Source organism: Micrasema longulum, unplaced genomic scaffold (genome assembly GCF_059751315.1).
Source record: "Micrasema longulum isolate JH-2025_06_02 unplaced genomic scaffold, ASM5975131v1 h1tg000133l, whole genome shotgun sequence".
Classification (NCBI taxonomy): Eukaryota; Metazoa; Arthropoda; class Insecta; order Trichoptera; family Brachycentridae; genus Micrasema; species Micrasema longulum.
In genome coordinates this window covers 1,641,412-1,654,479 of record NW_028277339.1, presented here as the reverse complement: position 1 = coordinate 1,654,479, position 13,068 = coordinate 1,641,412, and the positions used below count along the sequence as shown (strand labels likewise).

At 31.8% G+C, this 13,068-nt stretch overlaps 2 protein-coding genes across 3 annotated transcripts in view; one reads left to right on the top strand and one right to left on the bottom strand.

Annotated features, from left to right (window-relative positions):
- Epac (Exchange protein directly activated by cAMP) overlaps positions 1-13,068 on the bottom strand; it is a 489,842-nt gene that overhangs the window by 398,059 nt on the left and 78,715 nt on the right. The window lies entirely within an intron of this gene.
- LOC148284310 (trypsin-3-like) overlaps positions 1-13,068 on the top strand; it is a 35,077-nt gene that overhangs the window by 367 nt on the left and 21,642 nt on the right. Inside the window, exon 2 of the mRNA XM_088242315.1 lies at positions 6,051-6,133. Coding sequence (XP_088098441.1) covers positions 6,051-6,133 — 83 coding nt within the window. The remainder of the gene's footprint in view (positions 1-6,050; positions 6,134-13,068) is intronic.

The window sequence follows — 13,068 nt, the reverse complement described above, 5'->3', positions numbered from 1 at the left end:
CCTTCCAATTGTTGTGAATAAAAATTTTGAATACCTTCCTCAAGATAAAATAATTTTTCTATCCTATCAACACGTCCTATCACCATAGTAGAATAAGCATGTTAGTATAATTAGTGCCCTGACAAAGAGACAAGTATGTGGTGAATCCGGTAGACATAGAAAAATCGGTGAGTTCAAACAAATATTTGCCAACATTTATTGAAATGTTTGACCACAAAGTTAAGGCTTTACATATTAAAGACATTTTATGTAGAAAAATCGTTTAATTTGTGTAAAATATTTTATTTATATAATATGGCAGTGCTGTTTTTTATTGAAGAAGCTCGGTGGTTTTTTTATTTTTTAAATTTTTTAATAGGCTATCAAACTAAGAAAAAAAATTAATTTCATCTCTAATTTTCCGTAGCACTGAACTTCCTCATTGGCTTAAGCTAGGGTTTCCTAGGACAGCGGTGCCCGTATTTTAACGGCCGTAGTGAACGGTGATGCGGTAGACAGCCGTCGTAACGTCGACTAGAGAGTGGTTTCCTAGGGAAACGGTGTTAAATGGTGTTGATAACACCGTTTTCCTAGGAAACCACACTCTAGTCACCGTTACGACGGTTATCCACCGCATCACCGTTCACTACGGCCGTTAAAATACGGGCACCGCTGTCCTAGGAAACCCTAGCTTTAGTAACTGAACAGTTTTGTCAACAATATTTTGAGTTTGTCCAAATTTTTGTTGGCAAGGACTGGATTCAACTCCCTAGGAAGCTGTGAATATTAACATATTTCAGCAGAGATAATGAACATTTTAAAGAAGGTAATATAGAAGTCTAGACATCTACAGGGCTTATGACCTGTCATTGGCTGGTTTAAGTGGCCGCTTTACACACTTTGTAACATTCACCATTCTGCCCGTATTTGAACATCTATAATCCTTCTGTTCTTTTGCTGTTGATGTTTTTGAAGCTAAAGAGCTGAAACCTTTACTTTTGCGGGTGAGATTCATCTGATGGAATTATATCACCTACATACTGGGCAACGCCTAAAATTTTTATTTTTCTATTTTTGTACTTCTTTATGGACCAGGTGGATTTATAAGTTGATTATGTGAGTAATATAATTCAACCAGATGAATCTCACCCGCATGAATAAAGGTTATAACGTCTTGACTTTTAATTACTTTTATAAATTTTCTTCATTTTTTAACTTTATTTTCAATTTTTAAACAACTTCTATTTATGTTCATTTTCCTTCTCTTTTTTGTACTTAAATTAATAACCTTACATATAATTATTATATAATATGGAAACTTCACTGGTCCATAAGAGTTAAGTCTAACTGTGTAAAATATAAAACTACGTAACTGTAATGTATGTTTCCTAAATAAAAGAATTTTAAAAAAATAAAAAAATAGCTCTTTAGCTTCAAAAACATCAACAGACGAAAGAACTGAAGGATTGTAGATGATCAGATATGGGCAGAATTAACCAGCGGCCACTTAAACCAGCCAATGACAGGACATAAGCCTTGTAGATGCCTAGACTTCTATTTTACCTTCTCTAAAATGTTCTTCATTTCTGTATCGTCTTAATGGTACTGGAACATGGCAATCTCGCAAATCAAAGAGTAAAAAACACTTTTGATTTTAATTTTCTTTATTTTCCACTTATTTAGAAGTACAACACTATAAAAACAGGACGTAGATGTCAACTTGCGAAGAAAAGGCGTATAAAAATAGAAGAAGCGAGGTCCGGATACAAAGACAAAGTAATACGGCGTTCTATCCTCTCCGCCTACCCCCGCGGGGGAACGGCGTTAGTACACACTCCACTGAACAAACTAAAAATGTTCCACACTCTCTTAATTCTGACTACAGTCTGCCTCAATCTGCCCGCGTTCCCCTCTTATAAAGGGGAACAATTAGTTTTTATTATTAACGAATGGCCGGCGTGAAGACGCCATAGTAAATAATAAATTCGTCTAAAACAAAACTGCGTAATTCCAAACATAACAAAGTTCTATTTCCTTTATAAGAAATATTACGCAGCAAATCTAAAAATTTAAGAACTATACATACGAATTGCATTGTTCAAAGAAATATAAAGTCATACCCAAATATATTTTTCTTAAAGCGCCCTGTTTTACCTACTCTTATAATGTTACAAACACAATACACATTGCTTCTTATTCATAACACAATAGTCCAAAAATTATGATAAGGCAAAAGTACATCTTTAAAGTTTCAAAACTTAAATACAAGTACATGAAAATGTTAGATAAGACATAATCAGAATATTCTAGTAGGCCAAATAGAAAAATAAAATATTTTCAAAAATCTGCTCATAAAAGGTCCAAACAATCTCTGTTGAAATATGTTAATGAACAGTTTTGTTTTTTAACATAACTGTTTGGTATAAAGGAAATTAGGTCACATTAGGTACTATAGTTCTAAAGCTTTATGGTATTCAATTAAAGTGTGATTACAAAAGTAAACCACAAAATTCAAAAAAATGTAAGGTACCGCATCGCAGTGGTTAATACTAAGATTTATATACTATATTGTCAGACAAAACGTTTCATAAATTGCGTTAGTACTGGTAGTACATTTACCCTCCCACGTGAAATATATAGCTTCAAATTTGAACATCACAAATCACAACGAAAACGTTTATTCCTCCTACATAAATGTTTTTATGTGTAATTATTTTGTTACTTAACAATAGAATCAGATCATTGGCTATTTTATTAATGATGTATTGGTATACTTGTAACAATGAGTGTGTTTATCAGAGCATCTGTAAAATAATACTAATAAGCTACATAATTTTGAATATGGTTTATCCGATGCAAGTTAACCGGTTTTTAAGGTAAAATTATTTTCAATAATAACAATACTTTTACTAAATGTTTTTAAATATTTTTATATAACCACTTATTGACTTTTCTATGTCTACTGGTTTCGAGACGTACCCGTCTCTTTGTCAGGACACCAATTAAACCAACATGCAAAACCCACTATACACCTTCACCATAGTTGTTGCACAAAAACATTAAACCGGTTAGTGTATGGAAAAGAATTAGAAAAGAATAGAAAAGTCTGTAAGTGATTATATACAAATATTTAATAACATTTAGTAAAATGTTTGGCCACAAAGTAATGCTTTAAATATTAATACTGACAGTTTTTTTGTTTAACCTATTTAGTGCCAATGTTTCCACTTGGGACACATCGCTTTTTTATGATCTTTAATTTTTTTACAATTCAATTCAATTTATTCAATTAAATTTATTTATTTTAAAAACGTTTATGTACATAACAAAAAAAAATCAATGCATACATAAAACGAAAAAATGAACACTATAATTTAAATATAAATAAAATTGGTAAAATGAAAAATACCCAGCAATTATAGAGAAAGAATGCAATCCTCTCTGAACTTTTTTTCACTAATATGAAAGATGTCAATATCCGAAGAGATACGGTTGAGTAAAGACATTGCTCTTCCTACTGGCATTACCATCGGCAGGTTGGTTCTGCAAGCAGGAAGATAAAACAGCTTAAGTTGTCTATGTCTAAGGTAGTCATTAGGAACATAAAGAAAAATACTCTCCGTTATACCTATGTTGATCGTAATACCACGGATCAATCGGAAAAAATACATAAGCAAGTATGCATTTCTTCTTTTCTCCAAACTATTGTAGCCAAGCATTCCTAGTAATACAATATCAGAGTGTTGCTATTTATCCTTGGTATTATTTATCATTAGTTATTATTAAATGTATAAATTACGAGTTGGGCTTCGTATGTTGTCTTTTGACAGGCAAAGAAAGTGTATTCGTTGCATTTTTCTCAGATCAGAAAATTTGCTACGATAAAATATTTTCTCTAGAATCAGCGAGTATTGTCATTTTTTTAAAGGAATCTCACCATGCCTTTTAATTAAACTGCAATCGTAAATAAGAAAAATAAGTCTTTGTTATGTATAGATTATTTACCTCGAACGAGAAAATTTGGACTATCACGAATCAAATCTCCTAACATCAATATAACGGACTCAATATTGATGTAGACATTTTTAACGGCACGTTGCATTTGTACAGAAAATTTCTTCATGGGGTCAATTATTTGGGATAGTTGCTGAATGTGCATCTTGAGTGGTTTATGCTATGTATATGTGCCGCATGTAATGTATGTGTATGTTTTATATGTGCGTTCATGTGTGTGCGTGGATGGCTCGGAGTGTACATTCGGTATTTTTATTTATTTTTATTTATTACCTCCATGGAAAAAGCAAATGTCAACAATTATTCTTTTCTCACTTAAAATTCTTATTTATTTATTTATTTATTGTTACATTTGATGTTTATATCTTTTTAATTTATAAAAACTTAATTGGTATTTTTATGTTAAAAAAATGTTGTTTTTAATACTTATTAAATAAAATAAAATAAATAACGCTACGTTGAAATTACGCATTTTTAAAAATGTTTTTAGAAAATATATTAACATAATATGTTAAATTAGAAGACGTAGAAGAGCCCATAGCGATAACTCAACCTCTCATATTTTTTTTATTTTTTTTAAAGTTAGAGCTTATTGCGCTAAAATAATATATAAATGTGTTAGAACAAATCCAGTTGCACCAAAAACGTTTACGTTTAATTACTATCACAATTTCGTCCAAATATTATAAATTAAATGATTTACTCAAAATTAGCCCCCAATCCTGACATAAATATAGTTAATATCCCAATAAACATCACCCTTATTTCAATTTAAAATGAAAGTGACGGGCAATATGTAAATATTTTAAAATTTAATCATTTAATTTAATTAAATCAAATTACTTTTAAATCTCATTTCAAATTTATTTTTCAAAAAATGACCATAAAACTTAGTAAAAAAGATTTAATCTTATAAATAAATTTACGGATTAGCCGGAATACCACGACGATATTCAGATTACCCCGATAGATATTTATCATGAAATAAAATTAGCCCCCAATCCTGACATAAATATAGTTAATATCCCAATAAACATCACCCGCTTTGCTTATTTTTACTAAAACGTAGTAATAATACTTTAAATTTTACTTTTTAACTGTATTTTTTTCTGTCTAACTTACCCTTAGGACCCTAAATATTATTTTACTGTATTTTGGACAAAGGCTTTAAACCACAAAGTATACCAACCGGTGTTAATTCAAGTTGATTTTTAAAATTTCACAACTCACACTTATTTTCCGTTGTATTTTATATTACGTTTTTATTTACTACTCAGAAAATGAAATGAGTCAGAAGTAGTCAATGACGTCACAACAGCTCGTAACGTGAATGTTAAAGTCAACCGATTGGACACAATATTATTACAGCATAGTCGACAATCGGACACAGGAAACAACATTTCCTGATATTGAGTAAATAACCTGCTTCAGTCTCGTTAGAAAAAGGCAAACTTGTAAAAAGTTCTTACTTGTTTCTAAAACGTTTTCCTGTGTCAAAATAAATACTTTTCACATATTGCTTTCGTGGCTAATTATTTATGACACATGTTGACTGACTCTGTTTTTCAACGTAATCGTTTATCCTCATAAAAATGAATCAACAAAAATATTCATCATCATCATCATATATACATATCTACACCTGATGGTGCATAGGACATTGGTACACCGAGTGCGGCCTATCTAAATCAATCTTACATGAAGGTAAGGCGATCAGTTTTACTTAGATTGTTTACTCAGGATACTTATCTAAGAGTAGCCATCGAGTTAAAAACACTCGTCCAGGAATATGGTACTACTACACATAGAAATAAATATGATCTATTATCCGCCCGGACATAGACTAGAACTCACATATTACCACTAAGATATTACGTTAGTAATTTTCATTATTAATCATGTGTCCGGGTGGATGAAGAATACAGTTCTGTTTTTTTTCTATTGTAATTTATAATTTTTTTTTTTTAAATAATTATAAAAAATAAATGTATTTTAATTTATTATGTTATAATGCGAAAAGAGTCGGAAGAGACATTAATTAATTGATTTTATTACAGAATGCAAACCAAATCCCAAGGAAAAAGATAATCCTCGTATCATAGGAGGACAAGACACAGAGATTGAACAACATCCACATACGGTAAAGTACCCCATATAATGTTTATATTTATAATAATATTAATATTGGAATAACTAACTTTGTAATTTTTCAAATTAAACAAAATAACTTTTGATCTTTTTCAAAAATTCGATAAAGATAGCGTTTGTAATTATATTTAATGATATATATGTAAAGTATTTGTTTCCAGGGCTGCAATTACAAACGCTATCTTCTTCGGTACAAACCAAGACGGTATACTTAACTTTCCAACTACTTTTGGAAACATAACAAGTCTATTTAAATTAATCGTGGTGAAATATTTATTTCGAGAATTCGTTTAATTTATTTTGCACCCGGGCCTGTATTACAATAGGAATTTAACATGTATCTTCGATTTTAACTATAAAGGAAAATAAAATTATCTGTATGAAACATATTTGTACATTTTTTTAACAGGTCCAATTACAGGTTGCCGGTGAAGATACGTAAATTTTTAAAATAAATATACACATTTTCGAACGTTAATATCGATTTTACTTTATACAGTCTCGATATGTACCGACAAACATAGCGTTTGTAATTGGGGCCCAGATCGATTCTGAATTAGGATTCACTATTGCTAGGTCCAACTTGAAACAAAACACAGAGAGCCAGTTGCATAAAAAAAAAATATTTGGTTAAATACTTGTGGTGTTTTTGCCAAAATGTGTAGGTTGCATGAAAAACAGAAGGAAAAAAAAAACTTATTATTTAAATTTTTATGAAATAGCAAAAATAACGTTAAACTTTTTTTAATTAAATTTTTTGTGGCCCTAAGAATTTAAATATTTCATGTCGACGATTATTATTTCTCGATTCATATAATTTATTCCATGAAATTGAAAAGCGGAATTCAAAAAACGTAAATGAATGCCGTTTAATTACGAAGTTGAATTGTGCTATGTTGGTTAAAGTAGAATGAAATATTCGTCATGTTGCCACGCGGCTACTGTATAATTCAACTCCGGTTGGAGGGACGAGCAGATGAAATTTTGTGGGACTTTATAACTCGATTCGCACCAAAAAACGGCGTGTCAATATAAAAAATGACACCTTTAGTGATGTGCATAGTAAGAGAGTGAAAACAAATGTTGAAATATCGTTATTCTGGTTTTTGTTACCTACCATTGTTTTACGAATAGTAGGTGACATGCCATTAAATGGCGGTTTTTACATGTACGAACTAAACACCACAAGCGATCACTTTGCGCGTCATTTTTGGTTTGATTGCTTCCATTCCGAAAATTTTAAGTGGGAGACTGAAAACTAAAGTTGAAGATGAGGAGTAGAAAGCGATAGTAGAAGTAGACTCTCAAATTACGACTGAGCTAGCAACAGCTTTCAACGTAAGTAATAAAATAATATTTGTAAATTTATATAAAGTCGCCAAAGTAAAGAAGCTTAAGAAGTTAAGCATGTACCCTTGGAGCTAAAAGGACGCCAGCGGCACGGGCGTATTTATTGCTTCCACGCGGTGGGGAGGAGGGGGGGTTCTAGAGAGATAGGAACCTAGTGTTGCCATCGATATATTTTGGCCCATCTTTGTTTGAATTTGTAAGCAATTAAGAAAAAAGAGTACGGACGCAACAAACTCCGGTGACAACTGTCATCAAGCGAAGGCAATACGGTTGGCTGAGCCATATACTGCGGGTGTCCCCTAAAGTCGCTAGCTATGCTTGCCTGCTTTACAAAGCATCGTGTTACAAAGCATCGGGTTCTCGACGTCCGCTGCTGACTGTTTGTCGGCAGTTCATGTCAGAATTACGGGACGTGAACTTGACTTGGTACATCGACTGTTGCTTGCTAGTAAATATTTTTTTTTTAAGCGCTACTATTCTAAACGCTCTCTCGGCCATAGAAAACACTTTTAAAGTGCGTATTTATGAACTTGATAAAAGCGTTTTCTATGACCGCGAGAGCATTGAAAAAAGCACCCTGAGGCCCCGATTACAATGGGAAGTCAACAAAGTTATCTTTGACTGTCTATAAAAAAAAAAACGATATTTGTGTATAAAAATGAGTATATTTGCATAAACATTTTAAGTATCTTCGTCGGCAACCTGTAATTGAATATGTTGAGAAGAAAAAAATGTATGCATGTTCTGTTTTTCAAACAGAAAACTTAATTTTACTCTGTAGGTAAAATTGAAGATAAATGTTAACTTGCCATTGTAATTGGGGCCCAGGTGTTGTCGCTTTACACAAATAATTGGTCCATGTTTTGTACGATTTCTCCAGTATCTTCCAGTATTAGCTTTCATCCGGCTGTCGCCCACTGTTTAATGCTAGTATCGTATAATTGAGGTATGTAAATGTCAACAATTTATCGTAAGTGCCTATGGGATTTTCAAAATTCATTATATCTAATGTAAACTATTTATCGACGGATTGGGGTTTGAGCCCCCTAAACCCACACTCCGTTATATACGTCGTTGGCCAACGGCAAGCTTGCATCGATGTCTGCTTTGATTTGCTGACCCGGCACAATAATAATAACAAAATAAGTCTGAGTCGGATAGTTACTTGTGATGATAAATGGATCTTGTACGACAACAATGAGCGTTTATTGCGGTGCAGCGGTCGGATTAAGGGGATCCAACCAAAAACTGTCTAAAATAAAGGATTACTCTAAAGAAGCTTGTATGGTGGACCTGCGTCAGCGTTATCGACTACAGCTTTAAAAATATTGACATTTCATGAACACATAGAGACAATCAGTGGTAATGCATTGAAGATGTTAGGATTTGTTCTGCGTGCTGCCAGGGTTTTCGAAAATACCCGCGTACTGAGAACTCTTTACTCCTTGGTGCGAAGTAGACTCGAGAGTGGCTCGATGATTTGGGGGCCACATGAACTGAAGTACTCTCTTATGATAGAGAAAATCCAAAAGAAGTTTCTGAGATATCTCTACATGAGAGAGTGTATTATCCTTGGCTCTACCCGACCGAGTTTCTCCAGGGTATGCTCGGCTACAACATTTTAGAGACTAGAAGGAATGTGTATTTGACCACACATTTTTATCGATTGTTGCGCGGTATGATCGATAATTCTGAGATTATGATGAGCATTGGTTTGTATGTTCCTGATAATTACCTAAGACAGCGTCAGCATAGATTGTTTCATATTCCGATATTCAGGACCAACCTGCCTATGGTTATGCCTATTGGAAGGGCTACCGCTATGCTGAACAACATCGCTCTGGATGTTGATCTGTTCCATGTATCCGAAGGGATTTTCCGGAGCAGGATTCTCCTACTACTTTGACATGAGTCTCTTTCGTGTATTTTTTTACTTTTTTTATAATATATACGTATTGAATATATATTTGTAATGTATTTGTTATATATAAAATAAATGAATTAAATTTAATTGAATTGAAAAACCTGGCTCAACTATAACTGCAGACATATATTATCAATAATTGCAAGCAATGATGGTGGAGGTCGCAGTAAAACAACAAAAGCTGGTCAATCGCTCATCGCCACATTACGACAACAACCAGCCGTACGTTACAAAAACCAAACCTGAAGATTCTCTGTCACCCACTATACATGCCGGCTATTGTTTCAATGATTGATTACCGTTTCTTTTCAATTTAAATATTTTTTTACATGAGAAAAACTTCACTCTGAAGACCGCTGTCCACAGGCTTTTTACGGCAAAAGCACCAATGAACTACCAATTAAATGCCAAAGCTGAATTAGTATAGATAATAATATGAGGCTATTGATTCAGCATATAGTTTATAATAAAAATACAATACGTTTCTATACACACCGGCAAGCACGATAGATTTTTTTGTAAAAAAAGACGATAGTTATTTTTTAATTTAATCAGTTTTACCTCTAAATGCTAAACAATATTTGTATATAACCACTTACCGACTTTTCTATGTCTACTGGTTTCGAGACGTACTCGTCTCATCGTCAGAACACCAATTAAACCAACGTGTAAAACCTACTATACACCAACCTACTATACACTATAGACCTTCTATAAACATAAAAAAAGTCGGTAAGTGGTTATACATGTACAAATATTTAATAACATTAAGTAAAATGTTTGAACAAAAAGTTAATGCTTAAAATATTTATAAATTGTACTTTTTTTATGATACCATTTTTCTTTACATTTTAACTTTCAGCTAAATACGAGTATTTAGCTATTATTTCTCCGTGTTAACTTTTAAAAAATATGTAAGTGGTTTTTCAAACGAAAATTGTGTCTTTAACATGTTATTTTTGTACATTAAATTAAAATAAGATAAAACACTGAAAATTAATCATTCTCAACACTTCAATCATGATCGATGTATTTATATCATTGGCAATTTTTGCCTGTCAATTTTAAAATATCTTACGATCAAATGGAAAAGGTTTCCGGATTGCGAAGCATTCTTCAAGAGCGTTACGCTTACGCGTATCCCTTATCTAAATTGCCAGGATTTAAATTTATCAACTGCCGAGATTTACACACAAAGGTTTTTTCTTGGAAGGGTGAATTATTTAGCAGGTTCCCGAAATCTTTATAAAGAGCACAATAGCCCCGCCAACTAAAGTCGATATATTTAACTGAAACTCAACTTAATGCTACCCATGTATCTAAAGCAAGCACCTACATATTATGTATGTGCGAGTACCTATTAAACAAATCAATTACCTCCACCTTTGTTTTATTTGTTACCCTCTATATCCGGGTGGATAAAGAATACAGCTAAGAATACCTAGATCTGTACATGTACATATATGTAGCAACATTTATAAGTTGAAATGTTCGACAACAAAGTAAATGATTTAATGTAGATAAAACGTTTACAGTTCTGTGTGTGAAATAGAATCAAAATTCTGAACGAGTGCTATCGACGCGATGGCTACTCTCAAGTAAAAATCCTGAAAAATGAAATCGAATGGAATCCGTCGTATGCAGTGGTCGACTCGTTCGTCTACCATTCTTGAGGCTCTAGAATTGATTCCTGAGAAGGTCGACATAAAATACTGTTTAGAAAGGTGATTCTACACCGTAATATTTCATAATCCTGGACTGACACCTGAAGCGTAAGGCTGATCAACTTTCCTTTATTTAACAGGTGATCGATATACGCTGCACCAAGTGCATCAATGCAGTGTTCTATGCACCATGAGATGTGGACTATGATGATGATTGCTTTTTTTTGTTTTAATTTAATTATTTAACATGGCATACCGAATCGCAACACTAAAAACTCCAATTTATTTTTATTCAGATTTTCGACGGTATCCAAGGAAACGGTATTGTATATGAATTTTTATTTCAATACATATATATGAGTTTTTGTTATCAACTTAAATATTTAAGTTATCAGAACATTTCCTAAAAGTCATTAATAACTACTTGTAGGTGATAAACGGAAATCGAATTCTGGTAGATTGGGATTTGAACCTCGCACCTTTGACCGGTGAATCCACAATACTACCACGGTACCACAACCCGGTTCGATCTATTTAATGTTGAAAACCAATGCAAGAAAATTAAACTTAATTTGAACAAAAAAGATATATAGTATTATGTCGAATTGATGTATTTTAAAATACTGTTAATACTTGGGCACATTTTTAGATTTTAAATAAAGTATTTACGTGTTGGACTCTTTCTGTTGGAAAACCTCTTCAAATAAGTAAATTTGCATTCCTAAGTCGTGTTCCCTTACAAAAATATAGGAGACATACTGAATTGAAATCTTTTTATTACTAAAAGGATGTTGTACAAATAATTGAATGGAAAAGGATTCCTCAATATGGAAAGAGTATTGAGCACATAGGGGGAAGTATATTACGTTCAAGGTTTATTTACATTTACCCAAAGAAAAAACCCAACCAAAGAAAACTGCTGTTTATATTTTATTCATAGATCTAACGTGTTAGGAGCCGTGTTATAATATGTGAAAACGTATGAATTATTCAATTTCATACTCGAATAAGAATCAAAAACATTTCAAAAAGACTACAATACCAAAACAATTAAGTATTTGTTAGATTGTTATTAAGAGTGTAGTCTGATAAGAGGTTGATGGTGGCTGTTAGATGGCCAACACATATTTTTATTTGAATTGTTATAATATATTTTTGTTATCAAAAACATTTTTCACTTTGTGGTATGACATTTTACACTTATTTGTTTATAAATTTGGATAAACCACTTTATTTTTTTTAATTACACTTCGACCGGTTTCGAGGTTACAACAAATTGTAAAGATAAGGATAATAAATTAGATAATTCGGGAATTTTTAAATTAAATATTTTAAAGTGCCCAAATTTTTATATTGAAAAAACTTCACGTAAATTTAAAGTTAGAATCAAAGAACACATAAAATGTCTGAGTAATAATAATTTTTCAAAATTCGCAAATCATCTTATATCCGAAAACCATGAATTTAATCACGAAACGGGTGTAGAAATTTTGCATGTCAATAAAAATGGTTTTCGTTTAGATAATTTAGAATGATTAGAAATTAGTAAAGCTATTGATCTAAAACTTCAAATAATAAATAATCAATTATATTTAACTTCGAGTCCTCTTTTAAAACTATTCCCGTTTTGATTTATTTTATCTTCTTTCTCTCTCTTTCTTTCAATTTTCTGTCTCTTTCGTACAATATTTTATTATATAAATAGCAACGCGTGTAATCATAAGTTAGTTGAATTCCTGACAATGAGGTAGTAACCTTGAAACCGGTTGAAGTGTAATTAAAAAAATTAAAGTAGTTTATACAAATTTATATACCAAAGAAGTGTAATATATTTTTAATTTTTTATTTATTGAATTTTTAAATATCCTCATTACTTTTTACTATATTTATACATTTTTTTATTTATTTTATCTTTTCCTCTGTTTTTTTTTTGTTTTTTACTTTTTACTGTGTCTTTTACGTTTTATACTATGTATTTTCTTTTTACTA